General features: G+C 42.4%; 2 protein-coding genes across 5 annotated transcripts in view; one reads left to right on the plus strand and one right to left on the minus strand.

Annotated features, from left to right (window-relative positions):
- The window catches only part of CCDC175 (coiled-coil domain containing 175), a 103467-nt gene extending 102681 nt beyond the window's left edge, over positions 1 to 786 (plus strand). For all 3 annotated transcript variants that reach the window (XM_077464395.1, XM_077464396.1, XM_077464397.1), the window contains one exon: positions 588 to 786. Coding sequence is in view for 1 of the 3 variants with exons in the window: in XM_077464396.1 (XP_077320522.1) it covers positions 588 to 607 (20 nt within the window). In the remaining 2 variants the exon portion in view is untranslated. The remainder of the gene's footprint in view (positions 1 to 587) is intronic.
- Positions 556 to 21220, minus strand: part of JKAMP (JNK1/MAPK8 associated membrane protein) — a 30947-nt gene continuing 10282 nt past the window's right edge. For both annotated transcript variants that reach the window (XM_077464400.1, XM_077464399.1), the window contains 5 exons: positions 14933 to 15087; positions 11902 to 12108; positions 9758 to 9939; positions 8630 to 8706; positions 556 to 6126 (listed from right to left, as the gene is read on the minus strand). In XM_077464400.1, the coding sequence (XP_077320526.1) occupies positions 5908 to 6126; positions 8630 to 8706; positions 9758 to 9939; positions 11902 to 12108; positions 14933 to 15087 (840 nt within the window). In that variant the 3' untranslated portion in view covers positions 556 to 5907. The remainder of the gene's footprint in view (positions 6127 to 8629; positions 8707 to 9757; positions 9940 to 11901; positions 12109 to 14932; positions 15088 to 21220) is intronic.

A 21220-nucleotide genomic window follows, 5' to 3' on the forward strand; every position in this document is an offset into this window, starting at 1 on the left:
CATGCAACTCTATGCTTTTCAGATGGCATGTGATGCACATAGAATTTGCATATGTGTGATCCAGCATTCCCATGTTTAAGCGTTTTCGCTGTTTGAGCCCCCGTGCCATATATTCAATAATCTGGAGGTGGATGGAATAGGAAATGTTGTGTGAGATTTTTGCACATTGGCAGACGAGGGTATACTGCAGTTAGATTTTTGCCTGGCCTGTTCAAAGTTTGCGGAGACGAAGATCAGACTGGGAAAAGCTTTTCTTCTCCTTACAAAGGTCAATCTAAACACCAAGTTTGAAGTGACCCAGTTTGGCCAATAACTGGCAAAGTGTACGCAGCTTTAGTTTTAGCCATGCCACCATTGCCCTAGTGATGCAATCAATGAAAACATCACTACAGTGAAGGCTCAAATAGGACAGCTTTATGTTAGTTCTCCCTTAAAATGTTCTTTTTATAAGCATGCTCTTTAGTCTAACCTGACCATGCATGTCATAGTATGGATGAGAGTCAGCACACACAAAAAATAATAAATCAACAATTGATATGACCATATCACAGGCTATTCAATAATATCTTCCCATCACTTTATTTCAGGAAAGGAAGGCAATCACTGAACCCTGCTGCCTTGAAACAAGGACATCCAATCTTTGAAGACATTTTTATATTTTACAGTCACATCAAACAAAAATGTATATACGACAAAATCAATGTATAAAAGAAATACATACAATGCCAATGACTCACCTTTGTGTATCTACAAAACAAATAAATATAATATTACAAGAACCCAAAAGACACAGTATGAATGACCTTTATGTACAAGGAGCTCTGTGAGTGCGCCCTGCACAGAAACCAATACAGAATGGAAAGATGAAATGCTATTCAAGTTAGACCTGTCATTCACCGTGGAGCTTTACCAAATGCAAATACCTAGTAGACAGGGCAGTTTTGCCCTCTTAATTTGTGAATACTAGTCTGAATCATCACATATAGCAATTAAAAGGCATTTAGAAATATGCTGCCTTCCAGCCCTCTTCATGCCCTTCAATGCTGTCTGGGAGAGTAAGGCCCCTTTCACGTGGCCAGTTTGTTGCAGGTTCCGGATGGACCAGGTTGTGCGTTTAGCATCGGTCGCTGTCAACCTGCCATATGCCGATTGCTCAACCAAAAGTTGCTGATTGCACACAGTCATATAGTGCGATTAGCTGCAATTCTGGGACAGATGTCTGAGCCTGGATGCAGTCAGCTGCATCCAGGCTCGGACATGTGTCCTAGAACCTCAGCTAATCGTTCTGTGTGTGGCTACGTGCGATCAACAGCAGCAGCTGTGAGCCTGCTATTAGTTGAACTGGGCTGAATGGCCGATGATAAATAACCTGGTCATTCCTGCAGAATTCAGGAGCCGCAAACAGGTTGTGTGATAGGGGCCTTAAGGCTGGGTTCACACCTATGCGATTTGGATGTGGGTTTCTCCGCATCCAATTCACATAGCAGGAGACTATGACCGGCTCATTATGGAGCCAGTTCACATATGTCCAGGGGGGTTGCGTCCATAGACGCCGAATGTATGGCTCAGCCCCACACCCCAGGTCATTTGATTTGATTGACAGAAGCTGGAGCCAATGGCTGCGCTGCTACCAATTTATCCAATCAAGAGCCGAGAAACCCGGGCAGGGAGCGTCCCCGCTGGGTCAAGCTCCAGGGCTCAGGTATGGGGGGGCTGCCAGGTGTTTTTTTTCACCTTAATGCATAGGATGCATTAAGGTGGTAAAACACAAAAGGTTTACAACCCATTTAAGAAAAAAAAAAAAAAAAAAAAACCGGCAGCCCACCCTCCTCGACTCCCTAGCCTAATCCACTGTAGACAGCAGGGGCCTCTTCTGGTTCAAAATATTCTCCAGTGCCTGCGACAAATTTGAATGGGGTTGTACTCCTAGCCTCTTGTAGTATAAGAGTATGGCCACATTCAAGTCCGAGGAACTCACTGGGCAGCACTGCTGAATATTATGTCCCAGTGGGGGGTAAATATCTGAGAAGGCCACCGTTGTCAGCAATGGTTAGTAATCATCTGGGTGGGGAGTGTCTAGGTTAGACACGCTTTCACACAGGCTTTCCGATCAGATCCATCTGTCAGTTTTTCAGACGGACCCAATCGGATGCTCCATTGACTCCTATGGGGCAGCAGATGTCAGTGGCGACATGTCCGCTGGCACCCACTGCCATCTGATCCGATCCGGTCCATTCATCTGGCGGATCCGCTGAAAACGGACAGACTGTCAGTTTTCATCCAATCTCCCCATAGAGGAGAACGGGACTCTGACAGGTCTGTCTCGGCACAGTGAGTGGAGACAGACCCGTCACCCGCCTGCTCAGCAGGCATCAGTGGAGCGATCCCCAACTGAGCATAGCAGAGTCCACTAAGCGGACCGCCCGTGTAAAGGAACCCCAAGGAGGATGTTTTGTTTTGTAAAATGTGAACTTATGCAAAGATCTTCAAAGCTGTTGCTATAAAAACAATTATTTAGTTAGCTGTATACAGCACTCCCAGATAGAAGCTAAAATGTGCTGCTGTAAGGGCTTTAAGAAAGCTCAATGTTTTGCAAAGGCTTGCAGAATGCCCTACTTTTCAGACCAGCTTCAACGTACTAAAATTACCCCGTCTACTAAAGGCCTAAAGCAGTTTTGTGAGGCTGCACAAAGTTGCACAAATCTTAGTGTAGTTTCACTGCTACAGTGTTTGGTATTGCATTAAAACATTAAAATGAACAACGATGTACCTGGCAAAAGTATCTTTAACCCATTGCACAGCTGCATGTACCAGGTACTCTTCTCCCAATGACAGCTTCCTTATAACAGTTAGCTCCACCCCCCACCAGCCCATCTGTCAGCTGTAGATGGGGGTTAATGAGGCATGAGTTAGACGTTCTCTGCAGAAGAAAAACACTTAGGCCTCATGCACATTGGACATTCTAAAAACACCAGTAGATTTGCAGTGAGTTTCTCAATGTTATTGCAATAGCGGTTTAGCATTTTTCAGCATTAGTGTTTTTTTTTTCTTCAATGGATCAAAAACATTTTCAGCGTTTTTAAACGCCTCTCAGAACCCACTAGTTTTTCCAGCCAAAAACAGTTGATAACAGCCTGTGTGTGCATGGACACATAGGGGGTTATTTACGAAAGGCAAATCTACTTTCCACTGAAAGTGCACTTAGCAGTGCAGTCGCTCTAAATCTGAGGGGTAGATCTAAAATGAGGGGAAGCTCTGCTGTTTTATCATCCAATCATGTGCAAGCTAAAATGCTGTTTTTTATTTTCCTTGCATGCCCCCCTCGAATCTACAAAGACTTTACTTCCAAGTGCACTTGCATTGCAAAGTGGATTTTCCTTTAGTAAATAACCCCCATAGGATAACATGTTGGAGAGTTTTTTTGACGGTAGAAAAAAAAAATAAAAAAAACACATCTGAAGCCAAAAACAGCAGCTGTAAAAAATAAAAAATAAAAAAAAATGTCCAGTGTGCACGAGGCCTTAAAATCATAGTCCACTTTTCTGGCTGTATTTCATGTTGCATCTATAATTAGGGTGAAACATTAAACATGGTCACGTTTCACAGCTAGTCCCTTCCCCAGCCCATTCAATAGATAGGTGTATTTTTAGAATTCTTCCAAAAAGGTGGGCAATGCTTTTAGTGTATTCAAAAGAAAAAAGGTTTTGCCTAATCTAGAATGAAAAACACACCCATGAACATGTCTTAGTTCTTCTACAGGATCCTCAGCCACCCAGTCCCCTGCAGTCAGCTGAAAATCATAACGCTTTCCAGCGCAGGAAGTGGAGAAGGTTGCTTTTTTTATGCTGTAAAAAAAATCCATTCTATAGGCAAATTTACAGCAGCACTTTCACAAGTTAAATCTCATAAAAGGAAAAAATAACTTTCACTGAAAGAGGAACTCCACTACTCTAGGTTTATTGGGAAAGGATGGGGTCACTGTAGCATGTACAGAACACACAGCCTTTACGAACATTGCAGGGACACTTTAGACCAGTGATGGCGAACCTCGGCACTCCAGATGTTTTGGAACTACATTTCCCATGATGCTCAACTACACTGCAGAGTACATGAGCATCATGGGAAATGTAGTTACAAAACATCAGGGGTGCCGAGGTTGGCCATCACTGCTTTAGTCCCTGCTTCCCTGTGCCTGGGTATCAAAACTATCTTGTGGATTTGTTTGAATAGGTCTGACACCTAGTGGAAGCAAAGTATAACAGACATCTTAAATTCTTGAGACAAGCGTTCCCCCACCTGTGTCCCTTTGGGGAGATTTCCCTTCACTTTCTGCCCCATAGTCAAAACAGGAAGTGAGGGAATCTCTGGTAGTCACCAAAACTAGTGTCCCCATTGGAAGAGTTCCCCTTCATCCCTGTTCTGGGGACAACCCAAAATTTGATGAGAATAGTAAATATGACAAATAGAAAGGATGAATCACCCTAACAGAGGCACAGACTGCAACAAAAACCCGACAGCTGTTCTAATCCCCCTCCAATCTATCCAGAACTAAACAAAAACTTGTCTTTAGCTATACTATAAGGTGACTGTGCAGCGACAAATGCCGATTGCCTGACCATCTCTGACTTCAGTACTTTCTGAAAGACTGACCCAGAACAAAATCAAAACATGACAGCCAGGAAACTAGCATTTTCAGATTAGAAAATCAGCAGTGGAAGTCCCCATGCAGCTTTAGATCCCTTTACAGCAAGTCTGTCGCTTTTTGAAAAAGGTGGGTCAGCAAATCCCCTACCAGGTGCCATTGTTCCCTAATACAGGGTGCAGTATTGAAGTTGTGGCCAACAGGAGGAACCATCGCAACCAGTGGATAGCAGCATTGCTCCCAGCTCTGCAGGACAGTAAGGTTTTAACTCCACACCTGCTGAAGAAATATACCACTTCCTCTGTTACAGGGAAACATTGTCTGAATTTCTTTTAAAGAAGTTTCAGGGTAGCTTTAAAGAGATTTTAAACCAATTTTTTTTTTTAATAATATGTTCTACTTATCAGCTCTGGGCAATGGTTTTGCACAGAGCAGCCCATATCCACCTCTTCTTGGTGTGCCACTTGCTATAGTGGCATAGCTGTGGCTTCAATCCCTGAGCTGCCTGCATCTATAGATGCAGACAGTATGGCTTGGTCCCGGGCCATTGCTCCCTTGTCGCAGGATTTTATTGACAGCGGTAGGAGCCAATGGCTCATGCTGTTGCCTCTCTGTCCTGTGAGGAGGGGGAGAGCCACTGCTTTCAATCTCAGCGCTAGATCGACATCAGGCTCAGGTAAGTATAAGAGTACTGGTGGGGAATAACCACTTTAAACCATCTAGTAGGAGGCGGACCCCAACCCTCTCCACCAATCTGTACTTAGTGTAGTTTTGCAACCAAGCAGCACTTTTCAAAATTTGGCATCATAATCAACCATAGCCACCTTCTGAATATTACTAGAGTGATAGTCCCAGCATACACTTTTCATTTTGGCATAGTTTAGTCAACAGGGCACATTTGTAAAAGCTTGCAAATCTACAGGAATAAGGTTTTCCAACAGGAGGCTGAAATATACTGGTCATCCATGCATAGTGGAACCAACATGGGTAATCTGTGATGACAAATGTGATGTGAGGCAGCACAGTGGAATATGTCTCTGACAGGTCACTAGCTAGGAGTCAATCGATTAGCTGCATTCCCATTATTTTTTGGTCAGCCCATCCCCTGCAAGTGATGGGGCATTCCTGGCTTCTAATGTGTATTGGTCCAGCATACAAAATGGCTGTGTCCATTAGACAACAAGTGCACTTCAAATATGTCCAGACATGCTGACATATTTTAGTCATTTGCCTTTTTTTCATAGCTTGCTGGGCTGTTTTGTCCATTAATGAGCACTGCCTTCCTCCAGACGTATCCGTGCTGGGTCTGTAAATTTGGCAGTCAGCAGGTAGAAGAGGGTAGGCCCTGGAACCAGTGCGAGAAGAGGCAAGTCCCATTCCAACTTATCCATTCTGGAGATGGAGATGATCCCATATGCATGTACTAGCCAATGGCTGAAGAGGACAATCAATCTTTTCTTCTTTATCAGAAGATGCTTAAAAGACTGGAATAAAAGTAAAAAAAAAAAAAAAAAACACATGATTATCTGTTTCTACTGCATCTATGACATACAAAACATATAAGATATTTTTTTTTCTAAGCAAAAGCAGTAGATTATATATACCCACATTGTACTACTGGAGAGTGTGTTCATTCATCCCCACTTTACTATGTTAACAACAACAGCAGCAGGTAAATGGCAGCATGAGCAGCCCAGCCAAAAAAGACTACGGTTAAGCAGCCATAGATGGCGCACTTATTTCCTGAAACCACGGGTTGCAGGAAAATAAAACAAAAAAAAACAAACAACACTGCTCGATTCCACCATTAACACAGTCAGTGTTGATGGGGGAATCCCTCCTGCTGAACTATTCTGTTTTCCCGGCAGGAGGGAGCCAACTTGGGTAAAATCAGCCTGCCCATACATAGTTAGAATCTCAGCTGGTCCCTGCTGCACCGGCTGACATTCAAACTGTCTATGGCTGGCTTTAGAGCAACCAATCAGGTTTCATCCTTCAATAAGTGCAAGGAAATTACTTATTATAGTAGAAGCCCTAAAATTTCCCAAATTATCCCTAGTGGCACTTACCACTGGAGCCCCACAGTATATGTATGTAAACTATTTTACACACCACTGTCCACTCAATGCCTGTTAGATTTAATGTATTCAAATCTTCTGGCAGTAAAACGCAAAAAATGGTCCCTTGACTGTACAGCCGTGGCCAAATGTTTTGAGAATGACACACATTCATTTTCACAAAATCTGCTGTCTCTGTTTTTATGAATAAATAATGTGTTAACAGCCGACACCGTAAAGGATCGATTTGCAAAAGTAAAAAACAATATTAAAAAAAGGGAAAGTGCAGCGCTGAAATTCTCATTGTGATCAACAACAGAATAATACCAGTCGGCCTTAGGTTTCTGGGGCTCCAAATTTGCACCATAGGTGCTGAAGAGTCTCCCCTACAAGTGTGCAACGTTTGGTGAGTTTTCACCACGTGGTTCCCCGGAAACAGGAGCTCAAAGTCAGTCACTTTGATCACATTTTCGCTCCAAGCTGGCCAGAGATCTGCCTATCTGCCTGCCCCCCCGCCTCAACAGAATAACATACACAGTACAATGACCTCACATGCAAGCGATGTCAACACGAAACAGAAAGATGATGCAACCACACACTCGGTGTGATGACCTCATGTGTAAATAAACAATTGCTGATAACAAATGTAAAACAGCGTTCTATAGTGAAAAAATGATATAGTCCCCATACAGTCAGGTAGACCAAGGTGAACAAACAAATAAATTAAATGAATGACAATAAAGTGGAGCAAAAAAAAAAAAATGAATATGTGCATTCATGAAAGAACATCCAAGTCCATATATGACGACATGGTGACTTGAAAAAACCTAGTGCAATTTGTCAGTAGATAATCCACCACTGATATATATAAGGCTTACCGGAAAGGTTGAACCCAAATGGGCATACGCCAAATGAGTCAGTAAGGCTTGTGGTGTAATACACCCAGGGGAATCTTTCATCGGCACATACAGTATCCAATGGGAGAAAACTCATATGGTCCTTCAAAGCATAACTTCCGAAAGTTAAGCTGTGAAGGACCATACGAGTCCGGTAAGCCTTATATATAAAACTGGTGGGCGATTATCTACTGACAAATTGTTTACACCAAGTTTTTTCAAGTAACCATGTCATCGTATAGGACTGATGTTCTTTCATAAATGCACATATTCTTTTTTGCTCCACTTTATTGTCATTAATTTCATTTGTTTGTTCACCTTGGTCTATGCCAGATTCCTATTGCAAAAATGTGTGGATCCACGTGTAAAGTGAGTGCAAACAGCTGCGGCCACTCAGCCTGTACAAATCAATGATGGGGTGCCAGGAGCTTCAGCTATCTGCTGCTGTTCGCATGTACCAGGATATCCAGCGGTTAGCTGTTGTTGGGACAGATAACCAGCCCTAGACATAGACAGTTTGCATCCAGAATTGATCTTTTGTTCCTAACCACAAGTAAATGCTGGACGTGCAGATACATGCCATGCCATCGCTCAGGTCAGCCTGTGCTTTGTACAGGCCAGAGAAGCCGCAGCCATTTGCACATGCCTGAGATTCCTGACATAAAAATCTGCCGACAGCCTTAATCTCAGATGTAAACGGGGCCCATCAATTGCAGATCTTATACACTAGAACAGGGGTCTGCAAACTTTTTAAACAAAGGGCCAGTTTACTGCTCTTTAGTCATTTGGGGGGGGGGGGGGGGGGGTGGACTGTGGCCAGTGGGAGTAGAAACGGAATATAGAATAATGCCCCATTGATGGCGTCAGTGAGAAGAAGAATGCCACATCCTTGGTGTCAGTGGAGGAATAGTGTCCCAAGGGCCAGATAAAGGCAAACAAAAGGGCCACATCTGGCCCCCCGGCTTCAGTTTGGAGATCACTGCAGTAGAACAATGAGAAGAGCACAAACTAAAGTAATGGTGCTGATTTCTTACCTCTATCTCTGATGCAGACATGTATACCGCCAGGGTTATTAAAGATAGTACCAGAATAATGTATGGAAAGGCATAATCTTAAACGATAAGAAAGAAAATGTCAGATGATAGAAAAATCCCAATAATGCTGTTTGCAGCCTACTGAACGGTTATACATAACTAAGTTAAGTTGTGACACAGGAATACACGGATAATAATGAATTGAAACTTTAGCAGAGAATAGTATAGTGTCTTCTCTGTATAAGTAATAGCGGCAGCCCAAACTAAAAATGGTACTAGGTTGTAAAAGAACAGTGATATTAAAACATAATTTAGCTAAAATGGGATGACCAATTAAAGAAAAAAACAAAACAAACATCAAACATTAATATCTAAAATGGCTGTATAGCATAAACCCATTACTATGAACAATATTAAATGCTGTAAAACATATCTGTGAGTATTAGGGGGGCTGCTGCACACAGAAGCCTTTTTATCTTAATGCATAGAATACATTAAGAAAAAAATAAAAATAAAAATCAGATAACCCCCTGGGAGAAGTGCTCTCCTGGGGGGGAGGGGGGGTACCTTATGGGCACGCTCCTGAGTACTGCATTCCGCGTCCATAGAGGCCGAATGCAGGACTCGGCCCTGCCCCCAATGCCCGTGTCATTGGATTTGATTTGGCAACAGCGGGAGCCAATGGCTGCGCTGCTATCAATCTATCCAATCAAGAGAACCCGGGCAGAGAGAGCGTATACCCATGGGACAAGTTCGAGGGTTCAGGTAAGTAAAACGGGGAGGCTGGGGGGCCAGTCACTGACAGGCGTTTTTTCACCCTAATGCATAGGATGCATTAAAGGTGGAGAAAAAAAAAAAAAAAAAACACACACACACGAACCCTTACAACCCCTTTAGGCTGACCATATGCAAATATGTGGCCCCACTGGACTGGGCTTTTTTCCCCCCATGGGGCAGAATATTTGCATATCTCCCTTTGTGCTGGAAGTACAGAGACTGGGGTCTCGCCGAGAGTCCCAGGCCCCGTTCTAACGACCAGGACCCAGAACATCCGATTCAAAAAACAGAAACAGATTTCAAAAAGGACAATTTTAATCAGTTTATGATTTAATAAGCTTGTTAACTTACATAGTAATCCACCTCCTACTGCCTGGATCACTGTAAGGATTGGGAAAAAATACAGTGCTGCGTAGATACTTTTAAACCGATCTGACTTTCCCAGCCCACAGGCGATCTTCTTTATTAGCAGAGGTCGCAGCAACATCATTAACACCAAGCAGAACGCATAATAAATAAAAACAATTGTGTACCTGTGGGAAACAGCAAGAAAGAGGTTTTGCAGGTTTTTTTTTGTTTGGGGATATATAAAATTATTCAGACATAAAATCAGTGAATATGGCTTTCAGCTGTTAGCAGATATCAGTCCTGACCAAAAGGGACAACCTCAAAAAATAAAAAAAAAATAGGGAAGAAGAAGCTTTTGCTGCAAGGTTCTCACCCTTTATCACTCTTAATGAGTGGAAATCGATAAGAGTACAATGTTGAGTGAACAAAGAGCACTATGGAAGACCCCTCAGAAGGTCCCATTGGAACTGTTCCAGGCTAAAAAAAAATAAAAAATAAATGCGTGCGTGTATATATATATATATATATAACACACACACACACATTTTTTTTTTAATATATATATATATATATATATATATATATATATATATATATATATATATATATATATATATATATATATATATATATATATATATATATATATATATATATATATATATATATACTGGGTCCAGATAAGTAATCTCTAATGCAGGTTATACTGCAACAGGATGGCTGCCAGGGGTGCTAAAAGTTCTAGTTTTATCATGCCACCATGCTATCAAGCTACCATCAGCTGTGAGCTTTGAGTGCTGCAACTTCCTGGCTATAGCACAGTGCGGGGATTGGGTCAATTGCTCTCCCTTTATCTGTTCAAGAACAGCCTTGTATTCTGTTCACTGAATACAAGGTGTTCTGAGGATAAACTAGGGAAGAGGCTTGGCTGGTAAAAGACAAGATCTCTGCTAGTCCGTTCACATAACGCCTTGTATTTAGTGAACAGGATACACTTCTTTTTGTGAATGGACAAAGGGAAAGTACTAGATGTACTATAGCCAGAATGGTCAGTCCCAGAAAAAAAAAAAAAAAAAAAATAAAAAAAAAATAAAGAGTGCTGACTGTAATATCCATGAATAAAAGTAGAAAATTTATAGCATCCCCAGCAACCATCCTGATATAGTATAACCAGCATTAGAGGTAACCTATCTGGACACAGCAAAAGGCGTTCCATTTTAAATTCTGGGGGAATTGATAGAATTATGTTAGTTATCTTTAGTGCACTTCTGCATTAGAACCTTGCATCTCAACATGCTTTGGCAAGGCCAGTTTTACATATATCTGGTCACGGTTCCCAGCCCGGAGTCCGGTGCATTTTAGTTCACAGGTTCAAATTTTTGCCTGAATTAGCAACCAAACCGGACGGACCCTTATACACGTACATATATTATACACGTACAATTACATTAATAAATATTGCTTTCAAGCTCATGCCATGTTATCATAAGCACCATATTGTAAATTATTAGGATGTTTTTCAATATAATCTATTTAATAAATTGTGTAATTTTATCATAAATAGCGTGTGGTTATACTTACTTATAGCACCTACAAAGTTCCATGTAAACATGTGTACAATGTAGTTATAAAGGTTTTATTTGATTCCTTGGGCAATCTTAATCCATGTATACATTGTAACATTAAAGCGTTAGTAAACTGCAAAAACAATAAAAAAATTTAAATTGGGCCCCTGCATGATAATGTTATAATGTGTTAGTATGTGCCACATACTAGCACATTAAAACAGACTTGCCTTAAAAACGAATCCCTCCAGCAGCACGGTCCATTCAGAGCTCAGTGCACATGTGTTGGTGATGTCACTGGCTGCTGCTAAAGTAAATATTTCCTAAACGGTGCACGGTACAGGGAGTATATACAGGTAAGCCTTATTATACACTTACTTGTAGGTATGAATCAAAGAGCGAACTTTACTACCGCTTTAATATATTATCACAGTACAAATCAAGTGCTAAACAATGTTTGTGACTCCTCACCAACAGGCCTACATGCATGTGTCATTACACAAAGGTGTAGTTATGAAGGTCACTCCCAAATAAATGGTTTGTAATAATTTATTGCATGCTAAAATCAAGTGTTATACTTACAGAGGGTAAACAGCTTCTTGTGTACAGTGCACAGTGTTGACATAGTCTGGACTGGGATTATATAACATTGTGTACCAATCAGAAAGCTTCTCCACCCCACAGGAGCGAATGTGCAAGTATCCAACTGGTTCACTGACCAGTAATGTTATTAGGGCAGCTACTGTGCATTCAAACAAGGCTGTGATGTGTTGGAAAAATGCACTAGAACTAAAAATAAAGAACAGCAGACTTTAATAAAGAAAAGTTAAAAAAGGAAGGTAAAGGCAATATAATAAATGTAATTACAAGCAAACAATTAAAATACACAACTATGATTATTACAGCAACTGATGACAGCCTCAAAAGCAAACCATAGTGAAGGCCTGGAGGACCACGACGATTTGTACGCCTGAGACCACAAACAGGACGACCCAAACCATGATTCACAGTAAAATAGAAGCTACTATTCTGGACACAATCCCTAAACATCGCAAAGTTTGGAAGCCATGGCTTCACCACTTCCTTCCACCTGGTTTTGATTCTTCTTTCTTTGAGCCCTGACACTTTGGGCTACGCTTGTGACTTGTGACTGTGCCTCGGGCCGAGTGTCTGACCTCCCCTCTTTTCACTCATCATTTCCTTGCTTTCCCCCCTTCATCCTTTCACCTCTTTTCTACAATTTCTTGAAGTATGTTATGGATTTTCCGACTAACCTATACCATGTATTACTGTCTGTTTCACGTTATATTTACACTTATACAATTGTCTGCAACGTTTATAATGGTGGGCTTGGGCCCCTATCTTTTCTCCAATCAGGACAAACTGTCCCATTATAAGACAGCTCTGATTTGTGAAGCCGCGTACACATGGGGGGACTGTCTGGCCAACTAAGTCCGTCAGACAATCCGACGGACAGTCCGTCCTACTTTTGAATGAACGGACTTGACCACACACGATGAACAGACAGTCCGTCGAAAGCTTGCGCGATGACGTGTACAGCACGTACGACGGGACTAGAAATAGGACGTCCAATACACAGCAATGCAACCTTTCGCCGTGTAAATCCTTTCTGAGCATGCGCCATACTTAGTCCATCCAACTAGCCTACCTACGAGCGGACTGTCCGCTGAAACCAAAGTTGGACGGACAATATTATGGAAATTCCGAAATACTTAGTCCGCCAGACTGTCCGCTGAAAAAGTCAGCTAAAGCCCACACACGAGCGGACTGTCCGCTGAAATGTGTTTCAGCGGACTAAGTTGGACAGACAGTCCGCCCGTGTGTACGCGGCTTTACCCTTCATTTTAAACTGTTTTCGATATTTATAGTTTTTGCATCTCTTTCATGATCACATGCGCATTGAGCTCTATTGTTATTATGTGCGTACTGCAATCTTTTCAATAAAAAAATACCGAACAAGAAAATACAAAACTATGTAAAAGTGAGTGTCAGAAAAAAAAAAATTTAAAAAAATAACACACCACCCAAAAGGGCCACCTGCAAAAGAGGAGAGAAAATACTTACCTGTACTTTTTCCACTGTCCATCTCACTCTGCTAAAAACAAATCCCTTTCCAGGAGTATCAAGTGCACTCAGCAGTTCCTCCCAGATCACTACTGGGGTTGATTTACTAAAACTGGAGAGAGCAAAATTTGATGCAGCTCTGCATAGAAACCAATCAGCTACCAGTTTTTTTTTTTTTTTTTTTTTTGTCAAAGCTTAATTGAACAAGCTGAAGGTAGAAGCAGATTGCCTACCATGCAGAGCTGCACCAGATTTTGCACTCTCCAGTTTTAGTAAATCAACCCATGTCCTGTAGTCACATGGAATTCAGCAGAAGGAAACATTGCGTGGAGTTGAATGGAGTGGCTTTTTGGCCATGCGGGCAAGGTATGTATTCACTTTTCTCTTTTGCAGATTGTCCAGTTTGAATGCTGTTATACTACTGACAGGGTCACTTTAATTGTTCTATCCACCAGAGGCTCTGTAATTCTGTTCAGCTAGTCTTATGATTTCCGAACTGCAGCCACATCACATTCAGCATGGAAATGGACTATTTTTCTGGTGCTGCTTTGCAGATTCTTGTGTCACTTGTTTCCTCGTTAGGCAGAGCTTTTTTTTTTTTTGCTTATTCACTGTCCAAAGCAAGTACTGGAAGAGAGGCGTTTAAATAGTACCCCATGCCCGATTGAGCAGCATGGCAGAAGAGCATAAATCCAAAAAGTGACTGAATAGAATTACAAAAGCTGTGGCAGGTAAAACAATATAAAAAATGTTAATTTTCAAACATGTATACTAGCCATCTGCCTTGAAAATACATATTCCACAATGGCTTTTTAAATATCGATGACACAAGGTTTAACTTTCCTTATGCCCCATACACACGATCAGATTTTCTGCTAATTTTTTTTCTTTCAAGTTTACGAAAACCATGTAGTGCAGGGGCCTGCCCGATTGCATACAAATTGATGTTTGACCTCATATTATATGGTTTTGGTAAATGTGAAGGAAAAAACAAATCTGCAGAAAAACGGATAGTGTGTATGGGGCTTAAAAGAAATGGTGAAAGATAAAAAAATAAAAAATAAAAAACACCCCATTTGTGACATCACAATTAAGTTTTCAATTTCTGTCTTGCATTAAAGACCTATATTGTCTGATGATTCTTACTCTTACGAAAAAACTATAGCTTTCAAAGAAAACAATATTAAGTCCTTTTTTAAGAGATGGCAACTTTGGGAACCTATATTTAGTAAACATTGATGACTGTTGGTACATTCCTTAAACTCATGTGCGGTGACTTACTCAGTTTTTTTGTTTTTTACTATAATTTACTGTTGGAGACGGAGTCTGCGTACTCCTTAAAATTTCATTTCTTTTCATTCTGTGTTACAATATTGTTCTTGTAACCTGTATTCTTTGTAAAATTTTATAAAAATCATTTGATAAAAAAAAAAAAAAAGACCTATATTGTGAAAAATCCCTCATGTCAGAATAAACATCACAGCTCATTAACCACCATGATAATAGAAACTAAGAAAAAACCTCTCACCTCTTTTTTCCAGAGTACCACTCAATGAAAAACCAGTGTAATATTAATGGTAGCATTGCCATGAAGCCCAGGTACAGCCAGTCATAAAGCTCCGGAGATCCTGTACATTGCCGGCAAATGCTGCTGGGATCAGACCTCTGCCCTCGCGGGCACGCCTGGAAATCAGAAACACATATTAGGCTTTCTCACAATGAAAAATACAAAATTTTCCACAGATGCCAGATCAGCTTTCAAACATGGAATTGCTTTGACTCCTACCTCCATGACAAAGTCATAGCGGGTTATTTATGAAAGGCAAATCCACTTTGCACTACAAGTGCAAAGTGCACTTGGAAGTGCAGTCGCTGTAAATCTGAGGGGTAGATATGAAATGAGGGGGAAGCTCTTCTGAGTTTATCATCCAATCATGTGCAAGCTAAAATGCTGTTTTTTGTTTTCCCTGCATGTCCCTCTCAGATCTACAGCGACTGCACTTCCAAGTGCACTTTGCCAATTGGGAGTTTTTTCACTATTACTTTTTTGGATCAAAATTTTTTGCACTTGTAGTGCAAAGTGGGATTTGCCTTTAGTAAATAACCCCCAATGAGCACTTTAAAATGTTTTTGATATTTTAACTAGGTATTAAAGAGGACGTAAACTCTCCCACTCTGATGCTTCTTTTCATTTAGTCCATTATAATAAGTCATTATCAGACTATAGCCACTGTAATCCAGCCCAAATTGCATATAACTTACTGTTTAAAGAAACTTTAAAAAACTTGTTGTTTCCAGGGGTTAGGCAGCACCATCTTAAGTATTGTTTGCGGAGTCCACAGTGGAGTATATTTCCGCCCTTACATTGAGCACTTCCTGTACTGTTAACCAAGCCTCCTTCTCAATCCAACGTTTCTATGGCAACCCTGCTTCCCTGTTCATAGCTGACTTGTTTATTTCATAGTATTTACTTGTGCCGATGTCTAATGTTTCCCTTTGTCAGTCTTATCAGCTTTAGCTGATAAGACTTCAGTATTGGCTAAGTTTAGACTGTATGTGAGGTCACATGGTGTGTAGGAGGAAGCTCTGAGTGATTAGCAGAGTTCAAAACTGTGCCAGGAAGTCCTGATAACAGATAGATAAGACATAGAGAGTGTGCCTTAAATCAGGGGAGATCTGGGCATGCTCAGTGACTTAATTCTACAGAACAACAAGGATTACAACAATACTAAGCAAGTAAGGAGATTTCTACAAGCAGTGTTCATTAGGGTTTTTTATGCTGATTTACATGGGACAAGTTGTGGGGGAGGGTTTACAACCACTATAATGCAGTTAGATTTTCTGTGCAGTTTGTTTGCCTTACATTGTAATGATGGGCTCAAATGTTGTGTCCGTAGTGGCATGGCTGATTTATCTATGTCCATTATTAATCCACCTAGCTTGTCCTTATTTGCCAAGGGGACAAAACAACTTCCTGTTCGGGTGTTCTGTCTAAAAATGTCCACCTATCGAATAGTGTCCGCTGTGTACTGCACAGGCGCAGCGCTTGCACAGTACAGAGCACAAGGAGATTCAGAAAATCTCAGAAGATGAACGGCTCCTGCACAGTGAGTCCAGGTGCAAGACACACCATCCAAGTGGACATAGGGCTGCACATAGTTAGAGGGCCGCTCGGCTCTTTTTATTCTAACTCTGTGTCCACTTGGATGGTGGGGCTTGAACCTGGACTCACGGCGCATCTTCAGCTATTTTCGGAATCTGTTTGTCATGTGTACTGCGCATGTGCAGTACACAGTGGACACTATTTGACATGACACCGGGTCACAGAGCATCTAATACATGTATTGCCATCTGCTCTGTGTTGCACCACAAATGTGGGAATTCTAATGGCATAAAGACATCTTCCATCTGCATGGTAAGCGCTCTGCCCAGATAGCAAGTAACTGTGCTGCAAGTTTGAAAATTACTTGCTAAGCTATCGCTATACTTGCCAGGCTTCACAAGTGTGTTGCACAATTGCAGCAAGTCCACATTGCATGAGATCAACTTTCTTTGCAAACATTCTGCAAGTTTGCTGAAAGTTCTGGTTCAGTTATGTTGTGCCATAATCATCCCCCATCACTGTGGCCGAATGCTCATGCTGTGTAGACTTTTATAAAATTTTGCAACAAAGTCATTTTTCTTCTTCACTGAGGTGAGGTGAGGTGAGGGGGATGAGGCTGCAATGATAAGCACTAATCACCAAATGTCCTGTCACAGCATAGCCGGTCATTGGCTTTCTTTTCCTCATGCTGGACACAGCTGATCACATATAAAAGGGCTGCTGTGCTTGGCCCTTTGACCCGACCTGTGATTGGCTGTCTCCAAAAGACACAGCGATCACAGAGCGTGCCAGATGTGGGGGGGGGTACGGGTCATTAATAGACATTAGTAGACGCCCACCCAGAACTGGATGACTGCACTGTAGCCATCTTTCAGCTATAGAGCAGTCGGCAAGTGGAAGCAAATGTAGACTGCTGACAAAAGCCCAGGCGCCAGGACGCAATTTATAGTAATCATAGCAACCTGGGATTTGTCGAGCCCTGGTTATAGTCATTGTAACTTTTAAAATTAAAAGAGGGTTTCTTAAATTTAATTTTTTTAAAAGCTCTTTTCTTATTATTGATAGCCAATTTAACCACTTCTGGACAGACACCTGCCTCTATACGTCAGCATTTTGAAGAGGGATATCTTTGTTATGGCAGCAGCTCTTGTTCAGTGAGCGGTCTGGTTTCCGATAATAGTGGTCTCTGTGGCGGATTTGCCGCAAAATCACTTTTATCGGTGGTGGGAGAGGGCCCCCCCGACCGCTCTTCAGTTCCCTCCCTCCCTCACCGGAGCTGTCGGTAACGGCGGATGCGATCGTGTCCTCTCCCTGGCTTGGTATGGAGATGAGTGAGGGGAAGATGGCCCCCACCCGTCTCCATACCATTGCAGGGTGGAAGCGGCGTCAAAATGTCACTTCCCCCCATAGCTCGTAAAGCAACATTTTTATATTTTATTGCATATTAGTGTGAAATATGAGGTCTTTGAACCCAGACCTCATATTTAAGAGGACCGGTCATGCTTTTTTTTCTATTACAAGGAATGTTTACATTCCTTGTAATAGGAATAAAAGTGACACTTTTAAAGAACAGTGTAAAAAAAAAAAAAAAAAAAAAAAAAAGGGTAAAATAAATAAAAAAATAAAATAATTTTTTTTAAACGTGCCTCGTCCCGCCGAAGCAAATGCATACGTGAGCAGCGCCCACATAGGAAAACGGTGTTCAAACCACACATGTGAGGCATCGCCGCAATCAGTAGAGTGAGAGAAATAATTCTAGCCCTAGACATCCTCTGTAACTCAAAATATGCAACCTGTAGCATTTTTTAAACATCGCCTACGGAGATTTTTAAGGGAAAAAGTTTGTTGCCATTCCACGAGCGGGCGTAATTTTGAAGCGTGACATGTTGGGTATCAATTTACTGGGCGTAACATCTTTCACAGTATATAAAAAAAAGACTCAGTTAGACTTACCGGTGACGGTATTTCTAAGAGCCTTTCAGGACAACCCCGGAGAGTGTAGCTCCACCTTGCAATCAGGAAACACATGCCCACTTTAAAAACACCTCCTCTTCCTCCATGGCTTCAGTTATTGTGGCCTTCCGACGCTGGAAAACAAAGCACAGAAAGCACAACACCATGGTAGAACTTAATACATTTACTAAGCATAACCTAGGGAGGGAAGTAACGGTTGTCCTGAAAGGCTCTTAGAAATACCGTCACCGGTAAGTCTAACTGAGTCTTTCTCAAATCGCCTTTCAGGACAACCCCGGAGAGGATAACCGAGAAACTTACCCTAGGGCGGGACTACTGCCTGCAGTACCTTCCTGCCGAAGGCCTGATCTGCTGCAGACAGTAGATCTAACCGGTAATGCCGGAGAAATGTCGAATAACTGGACCAAGTGGCAGCCTTGCAGATTTGTTCAGGCGTGGCACCGGCCCTTTCAGCCCAGGAAACTGCCGTGGATCTAGTAGAGTGGGCAGCAATACCTGAGGGAGGTATTTCTCCTTTTGCTTTATAGGCTTCTGTTATAGCCAACTTAAGCCACCTACCCAGCGTACTTTTAGAAGCTTTCTCCCCCTTGCGTGATCCAGAAAATATCACAAAGAGGGCGTTTGATTTTCTAAATTCTTTAGTAACTTTCAGAAACTGTAAAAGACATCTTCTCACATCCAATGTGTGAAAAACTTCCTCTCCTGCATTTGCTGGGCTTGCAGAGAATGTAGGTAACACTATTTCCTGTGATCGATGGAAAGTTGAGGATACTTTCGGTAGGAATGCTGGATCCGTCCTCAGTACCACCCTGTCCTGATAAATTCTAAGGAAGGGTTCTGTAATAGCTAGAGCTTGGAGCTCGCTGACTCTCCTGGCCGAGGTGATGGCCACCAAAAAGATTGTTTTTAAAACCACCTTCTGCAAAGAAGCTTCCTGTAAGGGTTCAAACGGTGCTCCCGAGAGACCCTGTAAAACTGTAGACAAATCCCAACTGGGAAAGTCTTTAAGGGCTACTGGTCTATTTCGAGCAAGAGCCCTAAAAAATCTAGAAATTAAAGTTTCTTTAGATAAAGTCTTTTCAAAGAAAACTGATAAGGCAGCCACCTGAGTCTTCAGGGTACTGGCTGCGAGACCCTTCTCCATTCCTTCATGGAGAAACTCCAAGACGGACACCGTGCTCTTGACCTTGAGTTCTCTAGAACTGCACCAGGAGTTGAACTTTTTCCAGACCTTCATGTAAATTGCCTGTGTAACTGCCTTCCTACTGGACAGCAGGGTCTTTACTACTTTATCTGAGAGACCTTTAGCCTTTAACAGGTCCTCCTCAGAAACCAGGCGGTTAGCTGCAGGAGTTCCACTTCTGGATGACTTACTGTCCCCTGGGATAACAGATCTTTTCTGAGTGGTAACCTCCATGGGGGCTTCGAGGCTAGGTTTCGAAGACCCGCGAACCAGGGTCTTTTTGGCCAAAAAGGAGTGACTAGTATTAAGTCTGTCCTTTCTTCCCTGAATTTCCTCAGTACTAGTGGAATTAGAGGAAAGGGGGGAAAGGCATAGCACAGCTGGTAATGCCAGGGGTGAGCGAATGCATCCAACCCTATTGCTGCATCTCCTCGGTGAAGAGAAAAGAATCTGTCCACCTTTGAGTTCTGCTGGCTGGCAAAAAGGTCTACCTGAGGAACCCCCCAGGCCTCGGAGATCATCAGGAACACTTCCTGATTCAGACTCCATTCTGCCTCTAGCAATTTGCGCCTGCTTAGGAGGTCCGCAAACAAATTCTGAGAGCCCTTCAGATGCACTGCCGATAGTGAGGCTGTGTTCTGTTCTGCCCAGGCTAACAACAGATTGGCCAGCTCCATCAAGCTCCTGCTTCTGGTTCCCCCTTGCTTCATAATGTAGGTAACCGCTGTTGTGTTGTCTGACAACACCTGAACATGGTGACCTCTCAAACTCTGCTGAAATGCCACTAAACCCAGAAAGATCGCCTTCAACTCCCTCCAGTTGGATGATCTTTGAGCTTCCTGTTTGGACCAGACCCCCTGAGATGTCTGACCATCCAGATGGGCTCCCCAGCCCCAGGCACTTGCGTCTGTAGTAAGGCGCTTGTCCACAGGAAAGGTCCACACCAGGCCCCTTGAGAGGTTTGCCTGGTCTCTCCACCACCAAAGAGCCCTTTTCGTCTTTGACGAAATTTTTAGCTGTTTTTCCAAAGGATCCTGATGGGACCAGCTTGACAGAACCTCCCTCTGAAGGGGTCTGGAATGGAACCTGGCCCACTGAACAGCCGGGATTGCTGCCGTAAGCAGGCCCAGAACTGCCATAGCCATCCTGACTGAGACTGTCTGGTTGCTCTGTATCCGCTGTACAGCTAGCTGTAACTTTTCCTGTTTTTGCAACGGCAGGAAAACTTTCTGGAGAATCGAATTTAATGTATACCCCAGAAATTTCATTTCCTGTGAGGGGGTCAGGATTGACTTCTCTAGGTTTAGAAGCCATCCCAGGCCCTCGAGGTGAGACTGGGCCCTCTGGAGATTGACTAGGGCCTGCTCCCTGGAGTCTGCAAAAAACAAAAGGTCGTCCAGATAAGGAACGACTGGAATCCCCTTCAATTTCAGGGGTTCCAAAGCCTCTGCCATAATCTTCGTAAAGACCCTGGGAGAGGACGAGAGTCCGAACGGCAGAGCCCTGAATTGGAGGTGCCATACCGAACTCCCTACCTTCAATGCCAGGCGCAGGAA

The sequence above is a fragment of the Lithobates pipiens genome, unplaced genomic scaffold (assembly GCF_037356315.1).
Source record: "Lithobates pipiens isolate NorthernLeopardFrog02 unplaced genomic scaffold, aLitPip1_a1.2 Scaffold_30, whole genome shotgun sequence".
Classification (NCBI taxonomy): Eukaryota; Metazoa; Chordata; class Amphibia; order Anura; family Ranidae; genus Lithobates; species Lithobates pipiens.